Here is a 23,313-nt window from a genome sequence, read left to right as displayed (position 1 = left end):
ATAAATGCTGAAGAGGGTGTGGAGAAAAGGGAACCCTCTTGCACTTTTGGTGGAAATGTAAATTGATACAGCCACTATAGAGAACAGTATGGAGGTTCCTTAAAAAACTAAAAATAGAACTACCGTATGACACAGCAATCCCACTACTGGGCATATACCCTGAGAAAACCATAATTCAAAAAGAGTCATGTACCACAATGTTCATTGCAGCTCTATTTACAATGGCCAGGACATGGACACAACCTAAGTGTCCATCAACAGATGAATGGATAAAGAAGATATTGCACATATATACAATGGAATATTACTCAGCTATAAAAAGAAATGAAACTGAGTTATCTGTAATGAGGTAGATGGACCTAGAGACTGTCATACAGAGTGAAGTAAGTCAGAAAGAGGAGAATAAATACCATATGCTCACACATATATATGGAATCTAAAAAAGATGGTCATGAAGAACCTAGGGGCAAGACAGGAATAAAGACACAGACCTACTAGAGAATGGACTTGAGGATACAGGGAGGGGGAAGGGTAAGCTGGGACAAAGTGAGAGAGTGGCAGGGACATATATACACTATCAAATGTAAAATAGATAGCTAGTGGGAAGCAGCCACATAGCACAGGAAGATCACCTCTGTGCTTTGTGACCACCTAGATGGGTGGGATAGGGAGGGTGGGAGGGATGGAGACTCAAGAGGGAAGAGATATGGGGACATATGTATATGTATAATTGATTGACTTTCTTATAAAGCAGAAACTAACACACCATTGTAAAGCAATTATACTCCAATAAAGATGTTATAAAAACAAAACAAAACAAAGCTGGAGGAGCTGAGAGGGATGGGTTATGTAAACACACCCAGCAGGGACCTCAGAGATTGCTGTGTAGGAAGGGCTGCTCCTCAGAAGAAATGAATCAATGGGCAAATTTAAAACAAGTCAATGAGATGATTTGAAAATCCTGCTGTTCTTATGTTTTTGGTAAAGAGGACCAGACCTCTAGCACCTCATTGTAATTTTCCCCACTGTGTTTAAGAAAAAAGGGTGAAAGTCATCAACTTTTTTGACCCCATTGTAAATGTACAGGTCATCATTATACCAAGACAGGAGAGAGGAAATGAGAGCCAATTAATAAAAATTTGTATTCAACCTGGGAATTTAGCTAGAGCACATATCACTGGGGTATCTGAGCTCATCACCTCCACCCCATCAGCCACCTGATCTGACCCTATTCCTTTGTATTTGTTGAATTTGGTTCTCATGTGGCAACATATCATAATTCAGGTCTTGAAGATGAGCCCTCATCCCACCCTCCATCACACCGATCATCTTGCCATAGTGATGTGTGTTCCTGCACAATAGTGCAGAAAAGACCTCTTGTTTTTGGGAAAACGCTGCCTAGAAAATGCTCACCACTGATTGTGCTGTGTGGTCTCTGCTCAGGACGTTGTGACATGTGCTTGAGGGACTAAGTCCTAAACACACATCCGCTTTCCCTCTGTGGCCAGCTGTATAAAACTGCAAAGAGACACACTTAATGGATTCATGATTTCAAAATAGCTGCCACTGAAGTAATTTGTGTATACAGCATCAGACTAAGTGAGACAGTGAACATGACAGCGAGTGGGCGGGATCTTCATCCCCCAATGTAAGGAGCACCCAAGGGACACATTCTGAGATGTGAAGCAGAACATGGCCCAAACATAACAACCAAAAAATAGGAATAGTTGTCAAAAAGGATAAAAAAGACTGTGTAAAACAGATATGCTGAAAGAAAAAAAAGTGAATACAGAAGATTAAGCCTTTAAAAAATGATATTTAAAAGATCTACAAGAGCCAGTGGATTCCAAATCAAAGATATTTTGAAAAATAATTTTCAGCTTTAATACAGTATTAGTGCTTTTTATCCCTAAAACAAGCAAATTAGAGATTTCTCTTTGTATCACTACTGCTTAATTTTTGAAATTCTGCCCAAATGCATTTTCATTAAGTACCCTCTTTGACACTGACAAATGCTAACAAATAGTGAGGGTTCTTGACTAAAATACTAATGGGAAAGAAGTAAAATTCTATTCAAAATAATTTTCAATGACAGCATTAAAATTTACAATATTACCCACAGGTTTAAGCAATAAGCTGAAGCTTTAAACTAACAGTATGTTTAACTAAATAAATATATCTTCAGTTGTTTTTGCTTCAAAGGATAGAAAGCAATTCATGTTCTTTGATATAAAAACATTTTTTTCAAATGTGGGAGGACTTACCAGTATGAAAATTGACCTGAGGTAAGTTTCTAGAAGCCAAGACTTTTCGTCTTAAAATTTCATAGCTAAATCCACATAAATGAAACTAAGTGTTCAGTCAATAACTCTGCTTGGGTATATGTCTGGAAGTACTAGATACACCTGTGAAAAGGCATGAGGTGACTATAATAAATCCCACAGCCATCACTTTTACATCACTTTATATGTATGCAACTTGAATAAATATTCAGCCTAATTATTATTTTTCAATATTTTAAATGACCTGTGACCTTAAAAATAAATCCAGTACTAGGACAGAATTTCCCTTACTCACTCAACAAAAATTTAAGCAGTTTAAGGATTAGCACCTGTGTATTTTTTACCCCTCTTGACGGCAGACGCTATCCTCAAAAAAGCACTCCCCAAGACCACAACAATCACACTATGGTGCTTCATGCCTCCTCCCCAAAATTCAGTATATGCTTGTGTCAAAACTAATACATAAATATTGAATGCAATTTCCTTGGAAGACCAAAACTTCCTGATAGAAAGAAGACTACCTCAGTGAATAAGACCAACAGTGGATGCATATCCAAGTTTTCGTAGTCAGATTGCTTGGAAACAACCCCATCTAAATACCTTCTGGATAACCATTATAGATAAATACATAACTAGGTAAAAATGCTCAGATATTCATGAAAGCACATGACAAAATTACAGACGTGAAACACCGGCTGTTAACACTTGTCTACACGGTTCAGTTCAAAGTTTATAATGTCTGAATCTAAATGTGTTTTATAAAGTCAAAAAGCAAAGAAAAAAACTCACCCAACAATAACACACTGTTCAAAAAGAGAGATAATAACAGACTCATCTAATGGTCATTTGAAATGAAACAGAAGAGAAGATATAACCCGTCTGATAAAAAGTAAACCCAATCACTGAACCAAGTATATTTTGAGATGTTACTTGTCATATTGACACCTGAAAATTCTTCTCAATTCTTTCCAATCAAGGTACTCCAGGGCTTCCCTGGTGGCGCAGTGGTTGAGAGTCTGTCTGCCGACGCAGGGGACGCGGGTTCATGCCCCGGTCCGGGAAGATCCCACGTGCCGCAGAGCGGCTGGGCCCGTGAGCCATGGCCGCTGACCCTGCGTGTCCGGAGCCTGTGCTCCGAGAGGCCACAGCAGTGAGAGTCCCGCGTACCGCCAAAAAAAAAAAAAAAAAAATAGGTACTCCAAGCATGGTTGAGGGTGGTGGCATACTAAACAAAACTCTTGCCAGAGATAAGCCTAATCCAGAAAAAGAAAAAAAAATGTTTTTTATTTAAATATCCTGTAGACCTACAATGAATACAGACAGAAATGCTGTCAGTTACAGTCCTTTATACATATGCCTTTGGCTGTTTATTACCTCACATCCTTTCAGTAGGGGTTTAATATCAGAATTTTCCATTATCAAATTATTCCCTTTGCTTACTTTTCAGGGCGCTGCACTTAACTCTTTTAAGTCACCAGGGTCCTAATTAGTAGGAGATGCCATCGGCTGTGACCTGGATGTCTGAAGGAGTTAACGTAGCTCACAAAGAGCCTAGCTTCCAGCCAGAAGCCACACCTATAGTGTGTTTATAGGGGAAACGGCTCTTTTGGTAAAAAATGGTGAACCCTAACATTATAGTACTCTAACACTAGTTTACTGATCTGAAACCTGACAACCAAAATGAACACTTACCTCCTCAGATGGCCAACTTGCCCACAGGGAAAATCTAAACTAAGTTTAAAAAAATATTGGCTGTCCTTAATGGAGATCAAAGCTTTTATTAAAAAAAAAGAACACACACACATACCCCTATTCTAGATTAAGTGTGAGTAAACTAATGAACACTGTTTGAATGCACACCTTTTTTTTTTTTTTTTCCTGTTCCCTCCTGCACGACTTGTAAAAGAAGAAAAAAATATCACTGTTGCCCAGAGCCCGGAGAAGCTGGGCTCCAATTCCTCCCCTTCCACCCCAACGAACCCCGAAATAGCTAACAATAACCAGCAGCTGACACCTAAATAGCCCTCACCACATGCCAGGCAGCATTCTAAGTGCTTTATATATATATATATATATATATATATATACACACACACAAATATATACACTCAATCCTCACAACAACCCAATGAGAGAGGTACTCTATGTTCCCCATTTTATAGACAAGGAAAGTGAAGTACAGAGAGAGTAAGTAATATGTCCAAGGTCACACAGCTAATTAGTGGCAGAGCTGGGTACCAGCCCAGACAGATTGGGCTCCAGAGCAGCACACAAAGCCACGAGGCAATGCTGCAAAAACAGTAAACAACTCAAAGGAGAGTCTGATTGCTTTGCTTTGCTCAGCAGGAAAGTTTGTAGAGAAAAATTTCAGAAATTATGGTTTTTACAGCTTCCTATAATAACAAAGACTGGGAACATCTGTGGACAAAGTTATCTTCCAATACTGCTTTTGCATCATTTCTATATAAACTTTAATTATTAAGCAGGAATATACCCTTTTACAAACCTGGTTAGCCAAGATTTAGAAACCAAAATCATGGAGAAATAGGAAGCTATAGGAGACTCCAGGGAAGCACATTTCTAGATTCACAAAGTAGGACAGTACTCAAAATACTAATCAGTAAATGGATCCTAGGCACTCCAGAAAATAATCAAATCAGTTATTTAACAAAGTGGTTTGTAAGTACTTTAAAAATGAAAGGCATGATATAAACCTTTGGAAGGACTATTTGACAAACTCTCAATTGCCTTAAATAATATCCTTTAACTAAGTAATTTCTGCCTTGGCAATTTATCCTTAGGAAATCATCAGAGGTGCTTACACAAGCACCTGCAGAAGTATTTATTATACAAATATTTTAAATAGGGTCTTTCTAATTTTTCTTAAGGGTCCAAAAATAAGGGAAAGGATTAAATTGCTTATAGCTATATGATGCAAAAAAAATTGGAATGTTTAGTGGCATGGGGAAATGAATGGAAAATTACATGAAAAGAACACTAAATTTCCTTATCCTGATATATAGCAAATATCAGGTCCAACTACTTCATATAAATACATTATATCACAATAATAATAATTATCTCTGGGTGGTGAGATTAAACTAACATATTCTTTCTCATGTTATCTATGTTTTACAGATTTCTAACATAAATGTTTACTAATTTTATAATCTGGAGAGAAAAACAAAATTTTTAAGAGAAGAGGCATTTGGTCATGAAGCCTAATATATTATAATGCTTAAAATGATAAGCTCATCAGTCTTGTTTCCTTCTTGGATATCATGAATAGACTGGCAGATCATGAGACTGCACAGAATACATGGATTTCAGCAAGGGATCTGACAGTGCTCATGACATTCTTGTAGAGAAACGTAGGCTGGCTGATAGTCAGGGTTCAGAGAGTTGTTAGTACGTGAAAAGCTGAACCAAATATCATGGATGAACAGATGGCTAAGTACAAAGAAGGTACGACTTCTTGGCCCTGACCGGGGCTCACTCATGCCTTGGGCATGGGTACCCAAGCTACACTTTTCAAAGTCATGGCTAGTGAGAAGCTAGGAAGAAGAGCTGGATGTGTGAAAACTGGGTAACAGCCACTAACGTTGACCATGTTTCTGGAACAGAATTTAGCACTGATTTGTGTCTTGCCAATGCCAGAGCCCCCTCCACACACAGCATTTTCCAAACCTAAATAAGTGTTTGTCAAATAAACATCACAGGGCTTCCCTGGTGGCACAGTGGTTGAGAATCCGCCTGCCGATGCAGGAGACACGGGTTCGTGCCCCGGTCCGGGAAGATCCCACATGCCGCGGAGCAACTAAGCCCGTGAGCCACGGCCGCTATGCCTGCGTGTCCGGAGCCTGTGCTCCGCAACAGGAGAGGCCACAACAGTGAGAGGCCCGCATACCGAAAAAAAAAAAAAAAAAAATCACAATTATGATTCAAATAATTGTGACAGGCTAAAACACTCACCTGAAACCAAGATGCTATTAACAGAGTCAATAAACGAAAAGCCCTACATTCAGTTCAGTAACAATTTTACAAGTGTACTTGGCAACAGTTTGGGTGACGCAATGACCATTTTAGACTGAATAACAGTCAGCATAATGGAGGATTTTTGTTGAACGGAGGTAACAAGTACACTGGCAGATCCCATCTGAAAGTACTGAGTACATTTCTGACCTTTCTCAAAGAGGGAATTCAACAAAACAGAGTAAGTCCAGAAGAAAATGATCAGGGACATTCTAAGCCTGATCAGGAAAATTCAAAGAAATGGGGACTATTTAATCAGGTGGGCATTTAAAGGGACCTAACCAGTATTTAAATGTTTGCTTTGTAATTCTGGGAAGAGGGGGAATCAATTTATTCTGTTATACTGGAAATTACAGTCTGTGTTCTGTTTATACCATTCCACTGAAACTGCTCATCAAGGTCAGCAATGACCTTGAACTTGCCAAATCAAAAAGGCACCTCTCTACCCGATATTAACTGACTTCATGGCATTCAGTACACAGCACTGTGCCTTCCTTCCAACACTCCCATTACCACCCCTAGGACAAGTCATTCTTATCTCTTTTCTCTAGTTCCTGCTTCACACAACCTCTAGATGTCAGAGGCTGATCCACTCTCGACCTTCTTCTCTCATTCCTCTATTTTCTCTCAGTGATTTTTATCAATTCCTGTGGGGTTAAATAGTCTCTACGCTGATTACTTGCCAATTTAAATTCCCATTCCACACCTTTTCTCTGAACTCAGGTTTCTCTTGTATAATCAGAAGCATTTCCATCAGAAACATTCCCGATTCCACATGCTACCCTTCAATGTGAGTTCTCCCCTGTCAGCATAACACACTCAGATGCTCCAACCAGAACCCTGAGAATCATCTTTGCATCAGAATCAGACCACTGGGTCTTGAATCAGACCACTTCTCTTCATTTCCACCACTGCTACCCAAGCCAAGTGAGCGTTATCTCTAAATGTGACTTGCCAAGTGTCTCCAGACCAATCTCCTCAGAGCTTCAACAAAAAGTCTGCTTAAACAGTAAGCTGGATCATGACTCTTCTGTGCTTTAATGATGGCCTCAGGCATTTTGAAGAAAACATCACAAAATTCTTATAATGGCCTCAGGACCCTTCAGTATCAGAACCCTGCCTATCCCCCTCACCTCATCCAGTACCACCGTCGCCCTGCTTGGGCCACACTGGTTTGCTCTCAATTGTATAAGTGCAGGAAACTCCTTTCAGTCACGAGGGCTTGGAAAAAGTTGTTCCTCCAGACTCTACCAATAGCTGGGAACTTCTTTTCCTTTATGTCTCAGCTTAAAAGTCACTTCCTTAGAGACTGCTCCCAGGACCACCTTGTCTGATGTGTACAACCCTCTGCCCCCAATTATTTTCTATCACAGCCTTTCATGGCCCCTTTATGACACTTACCAAAACTTCCAAGGATTTTCTTCCTTTTCTGAATTTTTGTCTCTCTCTTGAACCCTACCTGCTTGGAGTGTCAGTTCCAAGAGGGAAGGAACCTTACTGTCTTATTCCTCGTATTATCAGAGCTCAAAAGCTTTTTCAATTTCGAATATGGGAAGGAATAAAACCAGACTTCACCCCCAACATAAGGAAAATCTTCCTAAAATTAAGAGTTGTCTGGCAATGGAATGGACAGCCTTGTACAGACAAACTGACCATCACGGGAAGAGGGTTCAAGCAGAAACTGGGTGGCCACTTTTTTTTTTGGTGGTACGTGGGCCTCTCACTATTGTGGCCTCTCCCGTTGCGGAGCACAGGCTCCGGACACACAGGCCCAGCGGCCATGGCTCACGGGCCCAGCCGCTCCGCGGCAGGTGGGATCTTCCCAGACTGGGGCATGAACCCGCATCCCCTGCATCGGCAGACGGACTCTCAACCACTGCGCCACCAGGGAAGCCCTGGGTGGCCACTTTTATCTGAGATGACATAAAGGGAGTTTCCATGCTGGGTGGGATCCTGGGCCAGATAACAATTCAGGTCCTCTCCAAACAGTTTCCAGTTCTATAAAGAGAATTCTAAAGGAGTTTCAGGTTAAACATATACTCCCAAAGTAGCAAACATCATATTTCCTAATGAGCAGAAATTCTCACCAAAACGGCCCCATGAAACCACTTTGTACCCTGACCAAAAGTAACTTCCTCAAGTTAAATCAGTGCAGGTTCTCTTTGTCCACCCTGCCAGATGTGGTTTGGGACAATGACAGCCCACAGTGGCCTCCTTTCCGAGCTGTACAAAACGTGGCCCAGAAACGAGTTGGCAGATCAAGTGAACCCGCTTGCAGTAAACCTAAAGTTCCACTCTTCATTCATTTGTGATGCTGCTCTGTAAACACACCAGGATCGCTTTATTTAGTGTCACACCCATTAATAATGCAGAGATCTTTATATAGGGAGGCAGAGAAAATTGGTCCTGAGTGATTTCGTTACTACAGGGTATACATGAAATCAAAGGGACTGAGAGTCTCATTACAACTCTGTAGAAGTTGCTGGCAATACAGACAGCGGTTGTGGAGCTGACCACCACACAACAAAGCAATTCAGGCAAGGTATCCACCTCATGATCTTCTGGAGTCTTACAATCAAGGAGTTAACTCTTCTCTCCCTCATACTATAGATATACAAGAGACCTAAAGACCAGTCAAAGACCATTCCTTCTACTCTTGTAGCTTCCTTCATCTCTAACTTTTTTTAAAGTAAAAAAACCAAAAATGTGGCCAATACTCGCTTCTGATGGCACCTTTACAAGGATTGGTCATTTTGTCAGCAGATTAGATAATGCACCACTAGATATTGCAAAATGTTGCAAATAAGCCTATGAGGCCATAAGCTTTGTCCTTAAGGAATTTTTCACCAAAAAAAAAAAAAATGTTTTTTTCAGGAAGATAGTAAACTTTACAAAGCCAAAGATATTTAAAATTCCTTTTTATAATATTCAGTGTTAACAATGCTGTGGGGAAATAATGTGTAGGGAAGCAGAGAATGAGAACTCTGAAGACCTTTCTAAAGGGCTGGTGGGCAGTACTTTTCCATTTAAAATACAAACTCCCTTTGATTCAGCAATCTGTCTGCTGGATATATACCAGATGTGTATCCTCTAGTTAGTAGATTTAAATACTATACAAGAGCGTTCATTTTTATTATGGCTTATAACAGCAAAAGCTTAACAGTAAGCCACAGTGCATCTGTAAAATGGGATAATAAACAGTTGCTAAAAAAGAATGAGATGGGTTTCCATGTGCTGACAATAAAAAACCTTCAAGATATATTAAGCAAAAAATGCACAGTATGTGTGTCTCTAAACACAACTAAATATTCATTTTTGAAAATTCTGGAGAAATGTATGAGAAATGTAAAAGTGGTTGTCTCTGAAACACTGGACTGAGAATGTGACTATCATATTTATTTTAAGCTCTTCTGTACTAGTTATTTTCACTATGTGTAATCATTATTATTTTATTAATAAGAATAATAACTATATGCAGTATTTTCTGCATGGTCTGGAAGCATCTACTTGCTCTCTGCAGCAGTGGGAAAGAGAGCATTCTTTCTGGCTCACAAGGTGAGCCAGAGTCTACTCAGCGGGCACTTAGACACCCCTCCTTAACCAGTCCAGGAGACTTCAGAGGTTGCTGAGGTCCCTGCCCACACTCACTCCTTCCCCCTTTGTGTGGCCTACATGCACAGGTAAGGGGAAATTTTCATTTCTGCTCTTCCACTTTTAGATGTATATCATCCATCTCTGAAAAGCTAACTTAAAGGAGAATGTGTAGAGTTATCCCACTGCAAGAGATACCAGAGGAAAATCAGTGTTTCCCTTAGTGCTATTTATTCTATAATTATATTATTACCAAAACAAAACCAAGGAAATAAAACCACTTTCAACTTTAAAGTATACTACTCTCCATTCTGCAAAATCCCATGAGAACCAGAAAGATCACAGTCCAAGAGGTTTTCTTCCCAATTTAGAATCTTGTATTTGCCTATCTCAAAATACTAAACAACTCTTTCAACTAAAATTGCTTCCACAAGAGAAAGTCGAGTACACTCAAGTTGAAAAGATGAAGTACAATCTACATTCAACTTATTTGATGCTGAAGATCTTAAAGAGTACTTGAACATTGTTTTGTTCTTATTCCATCAAACAAATGCTTCGAACCCTATAGAAGAGGGGGGAGAAAAAGAAAAGTCACAGGAAATCATGCCTCTGTTTTTCCTATTATTTGACCTTGGACTTGAGGTGGGGAAGCTACTTATTTAGTATCAAGTGACCTTTCCAAACTGTGTAAAACAATCCCCATAGTACTTTTCCTTTTTCAGAAGGTTGTGATATAAAGGCATTTGCTAAAATTTATTTTATGTGTCTATTCATCATTTTTTGACTTTACTGATGAATATAGAAAGTAAAGCCAAATGTCTATTTGAAAAAATCTAATATCTACTTAGCTGAAAATCTGCTCCCACTAAATCTGATTTTATATAAGCTTTCTGACCCCCCCACCCAAAAAAGTAATTTCATTTTTGTTTTGGGGGGATGTAAAAGTAATTAGTGAAATGAGCAAACTATAGCCTGGTGCATTGAGCTGTCTGTGGTACTGAAAAAAATGACACCAAAGCTGAAATGTACTGAGCTGAGTTCTTACGAAGCCTCCCCATCACACTATTTTAATTCAAGCACTTCCGTCCATGACTCACCTGAACCATCTTATTTTGATAGACTGTGTATAAACATTTTATAAAAGGTCACATTGACTTGCTTTCCAAGGTTCTCCATGGAAATGTCAGGGCCTCCCCAAGCTTCGTTAAAGCAATTCCGGTGGACAGAGCCAGAACATTGGCTCTAACACTTACTTTTCCTGAATGCAGTAAGAAATCTTACCATGTACCAGAAACCCATACTAGCCAGTTCTCACTATCCAATCATCATACTGCTATGCTAAAAAGAAAAAGAGGAAGTGTCACATTACACTGCATGTTATGCCCAAGAACATGCTCTGAACGGCAGCGTATCCCCTGCATTGAGTTCCTTAACTCAAGCTAATCTATATGCTTGGAATTATTAAAAGTAAACTGAGAAGTACCTCTCTGCTTAAAACTTATGAAAGAAGTACATCTATAGCAGTGACATCAATAAATTAAAAAGGGCTCAATTCATCATTTTCCACACATGGATACATTAGCCTATGCACTTGATTTTACCGTGTTTCAGAGTGAACAATTTCAGCAGCTATCACTGACTACTCTCTAGATAAATTAGAACATGTTTTTCTGGTTCCTGATTTCCAGCTCAGGGTCTCCACATTTATTTGGTCCTTTTCCATTTCATATTTTTGAAAAAGCATCTCAGATAAGAATTTGGAACTTCAGCTTGAGGAAAACAAAAATCACTCTAGATTAAACACTGAATGTAAAAGCTACATCCAAAACAACTAAATGATATTACCTGAGCATCCATTTTGAAATTATCTTAAGTGTGGTTGGTTTAGCAGAAACCATGTATCAGGTCAGATAATTCCAATTATAAAAATCTAACTTTTTGTGATGTTTATGTCGCCCCAACAATAAAGAGGTTCACTGTGCTTATAAACCTTAGAGGGGGAATTCATGTCTTCATTTTTATCACCCGTGCTCTTCGTACTCTAATCAATATATCTATGCATTTGTATAACAGAAATGGTCCTCAAATTTAGCCAGGGGTGGAATTCTTTCAAGTGTGAAATTATGTTTAAAAATATGACTTCTTTTATTTGTATTACTTTCTCTAAGTTTTAAGAGTTCTAATATGGTATCAAAAATGTTTTACAACACGTAATTAACATCTGGCCAGTGTTAATGGCCAATGTTTGGTCCTCACAAACTCCTATGTTATTTCAAAAAAATCTCCCCATAATTATTAAAAGGTTAGCATTTTCAGGACGACACTTTGTTCTTGGTGTTAATATCATCAAATGTCCTCCGCCTTGAGTGCTTGTTTCACTGTGTGTTTTTCAGAAGGAACAGGAATAATACGAAAGCTGATGTTTAATTTAAAAAAAAACCCAGCAAGGTCTCTTTCTAAGGTGGATTAAATAAAACTACTCTGGTCTTCAAGCCAAAAAAAAAAAAAAATTAAATTACTTGATTTTTACAAATACCTAAGAAGATTTTAGAAAAACTGTTTAAGTCTAACCCTATTCAAATACCAACGTTTGGATTTAGAGAGGAACCACAGACAAAGACATGTCCATGTTCAGGGTTGCTAACAAGCAGTAGCAGAGCACAGCAAGAAGCATTCTGGGTGGAAGCTAGTAGGACAGGGCTGGTCACTCTCTGCACTGTCTAGCTGTGGGATCTGGCAAGCTGATCACCTCTTCTGACTGCAGGTACCTCATCTGTAAACCAGTCAAAGGGCCATTAGACCTATTTTGTTCCCCAGCCTTAAGTGTCTACCCTTCAAGTCAAAATGAAAAGATACTCTCATGATGCTTAAGTTACATTTTAGTATCACTTTAAAATGTTTGAAAGAATCTCAAAAGCCCACGATCATTAGTGCTGAATTAAAGATGGACCTGTGTAAATTAATAAAATTTTAAAGGGTCCAAATGTGTTTGCCTTGTTTTGGCAGTGCAGTTTTATCACTTACCTCTAAATATTCTCACTCTTTCTAATTCTCATTCTCTATACTCCTGCCTTCAAAATCACACTTTTCAAAGTCTTTGCAAATTTGAAAGCATGATGAAGTAATTTCTCCCCCCTCATATGGGGTCATGTGTATCTTTATTTTGTTTGGGCAATAATTAAAATTGGTTTCTTCTATATTTAGTATGTTTTTGCAAATTACTAACTTAAAATTAATTTAACTTATAATTACTACTAAGTTATTTAAATTCAACGGCAACTCCTAAAGGAAAGCAGCCTAAATTCGAGGGTTTAATAGTTCAGCCAAATGCCTAACACCTGATCCAAAAAAGTCAGAAAATGCATATTAGTGTAAGTTCTAAACTGGAAAATCTCAATCTCTCTTATTTTTTGAAAACTCTAGTTATTTTATTTCCAAACCTTAATATTCCTTTAACTGAAAGCTACAGCAAAATAAACAACTTAAAAGACAACCCATGAATTTTAGACGGACTATTCTGAAATTGTCAGTAACAATCAAACCTAACAATCGAGTTCCTGGCTGCATTTAAACAAAACGAACATTTTCCTAACAAGTTCACTCACAAGGGCAGTGGCCTTTGCTCTTAAATGACATTTTTAATAAATAATGTAACGATTGTACCTGAAAATCTACCAAACTACCAGATGTACAGAATTTGTATTCTTAATTTGCAACAGATTTTTTTCTTCAACTTTACAGTAAGATATAGAAAAGGTCAGAGTTTTCTTCTTGTCTTATTGATATACATTAGCAAGGAATATCACGGGCCTATTTTCTTCTCTAAGCTACAGTTATGGAAGGTGATATACCTGGGCACAATCTTCCATAATGACCCACCCATCTTGTTAAATGTTTATTAGACAAGAATACACATTTACCTGGCAGATTAAGGCTAGTACATAACTGGCCTTGAGGAAAACAAATACAGTGACAGATATGGAGAAGTGGATCTACCTAAAGAAGAGAGGGGAAAATCTGAAAGGTTTAACAAATACATCCTGGAAACGACTGCACATTTACATGCTGCACTGTTTGTTTTGCTTTTAACTTCTTGAAAGAACACGTCAGGTGCTAAGGTAAGAATACAGCGTGTGTCTTCTGTAACCTCAAGCAAGGACACGAGAGTTTGGAAAAAGCGTTTGCTGCCTTGCACTTCCCCCGGCTGGAGTCATTCATAAACAGCAGAACCCCGAAGTTACCTGTATTTCCCTGGCGTGGTACACGATGATCAGACCAAGCAGGATGATCGTGGAGAGACTGATAAGGCATTTCAGAGCTAAGGAATACAGCGACGCCTACAACACAGACAGAAGCACTTTTTTTAAAAAAAAGAAGCACTTTTAACCACCTTTAAGATCCGGGGTGGGGGGGGGGGGTCGGTCAATCCCCAGCAAGGGGACCTGAACTCCCAGGAGGAAGATGGAGGTAGGGGCACCTGTCTCCGCTCTGTGATCTGTCAGATCACTTGGCCTCACAGGAAAGTGAGAGAGGAGATCCCGGAAGGCCAAGCAGCGGGGTCCGCGACAACACAGACCCAAGCGCAGCTCGTGGCTCTCAAAACCCAAGAGGAAGTTATCCTTGAGTTTAAGCGCTTGGGTTTGAAAGGGGCCTCCGATATCGTGAGCACCAGGAGAGGAACAGAGCATGCTTTCCTCACCGACTCCCGAAATCACTTCTTTAACGTGCCCAAAAGCGCTGGGCATTCACTGCCTCCAGAACTTTGCGCGCGGAAACGCTTCCTCTCCAGAGTTGCCTTGCGGATTAGGGGACCGAGTCTCAGCGGTGCTCGCCGTCCCAACGGGCACCTCCGATTGTCCGGGAAAAGCTCGGAACTAGCAGGCAGAGAGTTCCCACCAGCGCCCATCCCAACCACCCGGTGTCTGGCTCTGCGGCCCGGGAATGGTGAGCAAAGGGCTTGAGCACTTACCTTGTCGTAGGCGCCCCACGACAGCTCGGTCTCGATGACCATGACCACGATGCCGAACATGCCGAAGATGAGCGCATAGTCGCTGAGCCGCTTGCGCTTCTCGAACAGGGCGCGCCGGTGGCCCAGCTTATAGCCGATGTTCTGGTTCTTCTTTTTGCTGGACTTGGTGCCACCGCTGCTGCCATGCCCGCTGCCTCCGCCGCCGCCGCCTCCAGCGCTGCCTCCGCCGCCAGCTCCGTAGAGCGCCAGGTTATTGGAGTTGTTGTGCTCCGGCTTAGATACCACGATCTCCGGGGCTGAGGACGAAGCGGCGGCAGCCGCGGCTGCAGACGGGGAGGACGCGCCGCCACCTCCTCCGACAGACGCCGGGGGCTGTAGGGGCTGTGCCTCGGAGTCCATCTCGTGCAGGTTCCGGCGGGACGCGCTCAAGTTGCTGAGCGGTCGCATGACGCCCCCGTTATACCTACAGCTGCTCATGGCTATTTCGGTGAAGGGGTTGCTCTCGCGGCGCGCCTGGGGCTGGCTGTGCTGGTGGTGCGCCGGGTGCGGGTGGTGGTGGTGGTGGTGGTGGTGCGAGAGCGGGGGCCCGGAGCCCAGGCTGCCGAGGCTGCCCGTGGGGCTGGCGGCGGGCTGCAGGCTGTGGCACTGGTGGTACTGGGAGGCGGACGCCGGCTGCTGCGCGTACTGCTGCCGGAGCGCACTGGCATGGCTGCACGGCGTCAGCTCGCTCACACTGAGCTGGCTGCCCCGGCGCGACGAGCAGCAGCAGCAAGACGAGCCTGACAGCGGCGAGGAGGTGCGGGTCCGGAAGGCGCCGCCGGGCGAGGAGGTGCGGAGCAGCAGGGACAGGTTATCCCCCGCCCCCGCCCCCGGGGCACCGGAGGAGGCGCAGCTGTTGCACCGGAGGCATGGGCTGCTGCCGCCGCTGCCCTGCTGCTGGTGCGCGAGGTGCGGGGGGTGGTGAGGGTGCGGGAGGGGCGCGAAGGGCGGGCACGGCTTGTCCTGGCTCTGCTGCTGCTGCTGGCAATGCAGGTGTGAGGAGCGCGGTGGCGGCTGCTCCGAGAAGAAGCCGCGCTGGAACTGCAATGGGGTTTCCATGTCAGGGCTGTTAAAGCTGCAGGGAGACCAGGCGGTGGTGCACCCTGCGCAATGCGTTATGGTAGGGAGCGGAGACTCCTGCTGCTGGTGCGAGGAAGGGCCCATGCCGGCTCCGGTAGAATCCAGGCGGCGCGTCCGATTGGTTGGGCTCACCAAAACAATGGGCATGACATCACCTGCGGGAACCGAGACTGAGTTTGCGGTGCGCGCTGTTTAGGGGAGCGTGAGAGAGAGAGAGAGAGACAGACAGAGAAAGAGAGAGATTGGGGGGGGGCGGAATCTGCAGGATGAAAACCCTCGGAGGCGCAGGCCAGGACATGTTGAGGGCGGGGGTTCCACCTGCTGATTGGGAGCACCCATGAGCACCACCAGGGATAGGGAGCCCCCAGGTAGTGCAGCGGGTCTGCAGAGGGAGGAGGAAAAAACTGGCGTCTCCTTCCCGTGCCACCACCCCGCTAACTAGTGCCAGACGCGCAGTCTAGATCCCCTGCACCAGGCACTGCAGCACGTTGAGCCACCCCAGCCAGGGGGTCAGGCGAGGGAACAGTGCGGAACCCGGGCCACTCCTCCACCGGCATGCACGCCTCTTAGAGCTGCAGAACAGCAGCCTCCTCGCCCCACGCCCACTTCTCCCTAATTGTCCCGCTGAGAGTGGGCTGCCGGCTGCCGGCCAAATAACTGCGGGGGCACCCAGTTTGGAGAGAAAAAGTTTGATGACTAGCTAAGCCAGTGAAGCAGGGCTTAGTGAGAACCCCGGGGCCTGATCCCCTGTTTGGCCGCTGCGAGATCCGAACGGGCCCGGCTCACCGATCTTCCCCACGCCGCTGGTCTCTGGCGCCGGGGAGTCGGGATTGGCTGCGCGGTGCTCTCGCCCTAATGCGCTGCGGCGCGGGTAGGGTTAACCTCCTTGGCGCCTGGGCCTGGGGAGGATGGGGGCGGGGCCGGAGGAGGGGATCCCCTCAGTCCGCTGGAGGAGCCGGCGCGGGCTTCCCGGGTCCCCCTGGCGGGGGCGGAGGGCTTTCCCCGCCACTGCCTGCTCACATTTGCGCCTTCTGCAGAACATGAAGGGCTGGCGCCCCCGGCCGCCAGGTCCTGGGCTACGGCGCTTAGGCCCTCTGGCTGTCCCAGTGGGTAGGTCCACGGGCTTTTCCTGTCTTGGAGAAGAGGCTTGCTCGAGGGTCTGGGGAATGCTCAGCGACCGCCGGCCACCGGCTTGTCTTCTGTTCCTCTTCCTCCGCCACACCTGCAGCACAGACGCGAAGCAAAGACTGATCACTGAGGAGCAAACACCTAGCATCTTCTGTGCCAAGCCCTGACTGCGGCGGGGGAGGCGGATGGAGAGGGGCCTGGCGCGGGCTGATGCACACCGGCAGTCATAGCCTGGCTAGGAAATTATTAATAACAACTCGAACTGAATAATAGCTGCCTGGGGACAGTGCTGGAGTTTTGCTAGAGTTAGGTGTAATATTTATTTATTTGCTAATAAACTAATAAAAATTACGCTTTGTGTCTCACAAATTTCCTGTGATGTGTCCTTCTTTTGGGCGATATACTAACACAAAGCGGTAGGGAACCCTTTCAAGGGTTCGTTGTTACTGCTCCATCTTAAGTCTTTATCGTTTGTATTTCTTTGTAAGTTGAGATTCCCGTCTCCAGAAAAGGGAATGAAATACAGTGGCCAGTTGAATATTTGTTTCCCTTTTAAATCGTGATTTTAAAGCATGATTTTTATGATAGAAGTTATAACGAGTTAGAAATTAAAGTGAAAGCGGATCACCCTCATTAGGTAATTGGAATTCTCAGCTGGATCCAATTTCTTGATATTCTACTCGGCAGCTACCCTAAAGTTGCTTACCAGGTACCTGCTCCTAAGAGAGAGTTTGCGTTTTCAGTGCCTTGGAGTGAATATTTCATTTTAGGATATCCTTTGGATATGAGTTAAACAATTTTAATTTTTTGTGCATGCAAGTAAACAGATCCAGAAGAAAAAAAGGGAGAGGGTTGCTTTTATTCCCATAGAACTTGCATTTCTCTGTAGTCTTGGTCAAAAATAGAATTTGAATGGCTAAAAACTGGAGACAGCATTTTATTTTTATATTCCATTATGATTTTTGGTAATTTGATAAAACTTGTTTGGAATTTTGATCATAGAATCTTTGTGGTAGCAGAGGAGATCTGCATGAATTGTGTGGTGAACATGACTATTAAAAACAATTCTAATGAGTAATTTGAAATTACAATGAAAGCTTCCAAATTAAAAAATTTTCACCTTCTGGTGTGAAACAAAATTCAACTCAAGCACAAAATCCATATTACGTTCATTTTCACTTTATAACAAATTATATGAGCTTCTTCTCATTGTTACACATAGCTGACTAAGTGAAAAAGCTTGACTCATCTTTCCAAACCTAAATACATCAAATACATTTATCATGGTAAATTAATACTTTCATTAGCCTTTGGTAAATTTTGTTGAAAGACTACATCAATCCCCTCTCCAAATATCACAATAATTGTTACCAGCACAAAATTAGATATAAGCTTCTAAAGTTATTAAAATGTCATTTTAAAAAGTAATGGCTGCAAAAAAAAAAACCAAAGTAATGGCTGCATCTTCTATTATCAAACTGACTTTCTCAAATAGCAAATTCAAAGCTTCAAAGAAGTACCACAGATAAAATAACAGGGAAAAAATTATTGTATCTTTTGCCATGTATATCTCTATGCCTTAGTACCGGATTAGGTGCAGTGCCTTTAGTCATGTAGAAACAGAGTGTTTGCTGAGATTTAAGACAATGATGGAGTTACCACTGCCCACAGAGGGGGATCAGGGGAGGAAAGGGTGCACAAGGTAAGAAAGAAATGGAGATTTGGCAAACAAAATGAGGAACTGTCAGAATACCAAAATTCAGATTACCAGTGCTTCCACCTAGCCAGTGCCTTACAAAAGCTCGTGAAATAATATAGTAATATAAAACCCACTGTGATGGAGAAAGAGGAGAACAAGTCAGATATTTATCATCTTTCTGTTTCAAGGAATCATCTGATCACACACACTCAAAAAATCTTTTTCTAGTAAATGTGTGTATTTGGAGAGTATAATAATCCACTATTAGTGTGGTGATGAAAAGCAACAAGATGCCCCGACAACTTTTTTTACTTTTAGCCTGAATCCTCATAACTTTATTGTTTGGGGCACTTTACACTATTGGGTTATGACAGGGGCACATTTAAGAAGTTCTTTTCATCAATCCTATTTTCTTTATAAAATTAACAAACGGATTTTAAGCTTATATGTAAACTTTTCATAGAGCATACCATAATTTTGCTTTTCCCCCATATATAGGATTATAGATGCGACATGTAAAGTTAAGTAGTTAGAACAACAAAGACAATATTCTTCCATGTGGACAGTACTTAGTGCATGGTAAACACTCATTTATATTTGTGAGAGGAGGGAAGGAGAGGGAGAGAATGATGAAAGATTGAGAGAAAGGCAACAATACAAGGGCCTATAACCTCCAATAATAAGCTCTTGGAAAATGGCATGTGCTTCTCTTTCTGTCATTAAAATATATAAGTGCTGGAATTTCTCTAGTTTAACACCAGAGGTCATACTTATCCACAAAATACATTTCAAATACTATCAGTTAAATACCTTTATTTCCAGCGTCACATTCTTGTAAAAATTACCTGTTTTTTTTTCCTTATGGATTAGAAAGATTGCTTTTCCACATTTGTTGTATTTCAAACTTGTGGACAGGCACATACACATAACACCCCCAAAACACCCCACAAACACTTAACAACAGTCTTAGAAGAATGGTTTTCCCAGACCATAGGGGCTTGGGAAAAAAGCTTTAGGTTGTTTGCACTCGATCCCTCATTTTATGCAGATTTATATTATGCCAATGGTTTTTCTAAAAAATAATTCTCTTTTTCAAAGGAATTATTAGTCTGTGCTCTCTCTGTTCCTTAAAAATGCAGGACTCTTGAATTTGGATGTTTCTGATCTATCTGCAAAGGCAGTCAGAACAGCTGATGCAGGGGGTCCAGGGCATCTGTTTCCCACGCTGAGTGCTCTGAGGGATACTTTGACCTACACAGTAAATGTTTTTCTGGAATTTTCTTTGCCTGGTTGAGTAAATTATTTGTTGGTGCCAACCACAGGGGTTGTGACAAGACACAGCCTCTCTGAACTCAGTTTGCTTAGCAGTCAGTATAAATGGGGACTTGGGATAATGTCAGAGTCGCTCCTTGCTTCCCGACATGTCTCATGAAAAACACTTCTTCTTAAACCACATATTGTCATCCTAACTTCATAAGAAATGTACATTTTAGAAATCATTGTTACACGTATTCTTTTGCTTCCACATTATTACTAGAAAGTATCAAGACCTAAATGAGCTTATTGATGATAGTCTTGTTAAGTAATACCACCATTATTCAGGGATTAATTATCCTGTTAGGGCCTATTCATTAACATCATTAACTTTTCCAAATTTGTTTTACCCTTATCCTGCCTCCTACCATTTCTCAGCTAATTAGCATATCTATAAAAGTCTCAGTAGTGCCAGCAAAAAAAAAAAAAAAAAGATAGAACTTATACTAGTTTTGTTAGCAGAATTGAACTATGTTACACAATTAAATAGATGAACAGGTTGAAATTATTGACTATAAGTCTTTTTTAAATAGTCTATGGATTACATAAACAAATATCCCTTGGCAACTAGAAACACATATCTGAATCTAAATAGAAAGTCATAAAAAAAGACAGTGGATAGCACATTCTAGTTTATAAAGCAGTTTCTCATGTGTTACTTTATTTGCATCTCTCAAGAACCCTTATGCAAGGTAGGGAAGTTTTTATGATCATCTTTACTTTACAGGTAAGGATAATCCTGAGATGTGGGCTACCCCAGGGCACACAGCTGGTGAATAGCAAGAAAAAGCCAGACTTAAAGTACATTCTTCTGAGTCTGTCTGATGATTCTGTTTAACACTTCTCTAGCCTTTCCTCCATAGGAGAAAAATTACCTATTGACTCTATCAACTCATATAGGCTGGTACTCCACTAATAGTCAAGGAATGGACAGCAGTGACTTATCATTACCATTCACTGCCTTTGAATGACCTCATGAACATATCCTCACTGGCTTGATTGGGATTCTGAGATTCTTAACTACTCCCCTTTCATTAACTTCATTTGATCAACAGAATAATTCATGAGGGTCTAATACAAGTGTGGATGAAATGGCAGTACTGTATGCATGCAGGTCCAAGGTGCCCAATTAAAGAGTATTAAAAAAAATAAAGATTCTACTCTATTCAGACATAGTCTTCTGCTGACTTTGCTGGCAGCCTGGGCATTTCTCATTTTTGCCAATGTCCATAGTAAAAGCTGAAGGCCATTGAAGACTACTTATTAGCACTAACAGAGTCCATTTTGTCTTTTTATGTAATAAGGGAGAAGAAAGAGGCTCAAGCTCTTTGCCCTGTGGCTTAGAGGAACTCTCCTGCAGTCCTGCAGGGACCCAGCCTGGCTCTCAGCTCTTGAGCTCTGGCAGAGTTGTCTTCTCATTGCATCTCCCTTTGTGCCAAAGAGTGAGCAGGGAACCAGAGAAAGAAGGTGGGGCTCTATGCCACAGGCAGAGATAAACCAGTGTGTCTTACAGCAGGAGTAGAGTTACCAAAAGTGGGATCAAGGATATGCAAAACCATTCCTAAGAATGGAAGTCAAAGCTTCCACTTGGTGATCCCCGAAGTTTCATGGTGGCTCAGTGCTCAAACATAATGATGCTACAAAAGTTGTCTTGAAGTTTGTTTTCCCTCTGAAATCCAATGTATTTTCCCATTATTATTTTCTCTTCCCTTACAAGATTAGGATCCATGATGAATTAGCTCTTTTTTCTCTTTTCCTGTTAATTCCATTCCCATATGTTATTCATCAACCCTCTATGTTTTCCTTTTTCTTTTCTACCTTTTGCCAAACAGGCTCAAGAAATCAATTAATCATCCTTTGTTTATCTTTATGTTACTATTTCCCTTTCTGGAACTATTTGTAAATTCCTACTCCCAAATAATTGCTTTAGGGAAAGGAGAGAGCTGGTGCCCACTCATATAAAGGTGAAAAGCATGCTTTCCTAAGTAGAATTAAACATAATGTCATCAGCAACAAAACACTCTAAATGCTGATAAATCGTGAAGTTTCACATATTCATCCTCATCCAATAAGCCAGATTTTTCTTAAAAATGACTTTTATTCTGTGCTGTTGATGTTTTATTTTTTAGCTATAAATTTAGTAGCACTTTTTCTCTATTATTTCTATCCATATGCTACAAAATGACATACATTATACAATATAACAGAAAAAAACCACAACAGATATATACTACACAAATATAATGACAAAACACACTATTTGACACAGTGTTTTACCCTTGTTCCTTAGAATGAGTGCTTCTCAAAAAATGTTTTAATTAGTCAAAACTATTGGTTACTTTAGTTCACAAGTAAAGTTCTCTTAACAAGGGGTATTTCTTGGCTCTTGTAACTGAAAATATCATGATTAGGGAAGACTTCAATGCTGTTTGTTTCAGAAGTTAAGACATCATCAGGGTTGCAGCAACTTTCTTGTCATTGTCCTCCTTCATATATATTGGTCAGACTAATTTACCTTATGGTGGGAATAATGACTGTAGCAGTTCTAGGCTTCATATCCACAACCATGCTATCCAGAGTAAAGCAGATCACCCCGTCCCAACATTCCAAAAACTCTCTTGACATATCTATTGAACTATCTCTAGTCACCAATGACATGACTTTGTATTTAGAAAATCCTAAAGAATCCACTACAACATATTAGAACTAATAGACAAATATAGCCGATTTCTAGATACAAGATTAACATTAAAAATGTCAATTGTAACCCCCCCAAATGTCAATTGTGTTTCCCTACACTAGCAATGAGCAATTTAAATATGAAATTTAAAAACAGTTTCATGTGCAATACAATAAAAATAGATTAAGAATATATCAACAGAAATGTGAAACTTATACACGAACTAAAAAATATTTTTGAAAGAAATTAAGGAAGACCTAAATAAATGGACATACATTCCATATTAAAGAATCAGAAGATTTAATATGGTCAATACTCCCAAATTGATCTATAGATTCTCTCAAATCTTTATCAAAATCCTAGATGATTGTTTTGGAGAACTTCACAAACTGATCCTAAAATTCAAATGGAAATACAGGTAGCACAGAATAGTCAAAACAATCCTGAAAAAGAACAAAGTTGAAGGACTCAAACTTACTGAACAAAAATTTACTATAAA

General features: G+C 41.3%; 1 protein-coding gene across 3 annotated transcripts in view; it reads right to left on the bottom strand.

The window, feature by feature from the left end:
- KCNN2 (potassium calcium-activated channel subfamily N member 2) overlaps positions 1-23,313 on the bottom strand; it is a 445,540-nt gene that overhangs the window by 163,087 nt on the left and 259,140 nt on the right. For 2 of the 3 annotated variants that reach the window (XM_059061877.2, XM_067031464.1), the window contains exons 7-9: positions 17,014-17,215; positions 14,875-16,148; positions 14,147-14,242 (exon numbers count right to left, since the gene is read on the bottom strand). In XM_059061877.2, coding sequence (XP_058917860.2) covers positions 14,147-14,242; positions 14,875-16,148; positions 17,014-17,035 — 1,392 coding nt within the window. In that variant the 5' untranslated portion in view covers positions 17,036-17,215. Of the gene's footprint in view, positions 1-14,146; positions 14,243-14,874; positions 16,149-16,779; positions 17,243-23,313 lie in introns of those variants that run through there. The other variant, XM_067031465.1, reaches the window with a different exon arrangement.

This window comes from Kogia breviceps, chromosome 4, assembly GCF_026419965.1.
Source record: "Kogia breviceps isolate mKogBre1 chromosome 4, mKogBre1 haplotype 1, whole genome shotgun sequence".
In the NCBI taxonomy this organism is placed as follows: Eukaryota; Metazoa; Chordata; class Mammalia; order Artiodactyla; family Physeteridae; genus Kogia; species Kogia breviceps.
This window is presented reverse-complemented; position numbering and strand designations above follow the sequence as displayed.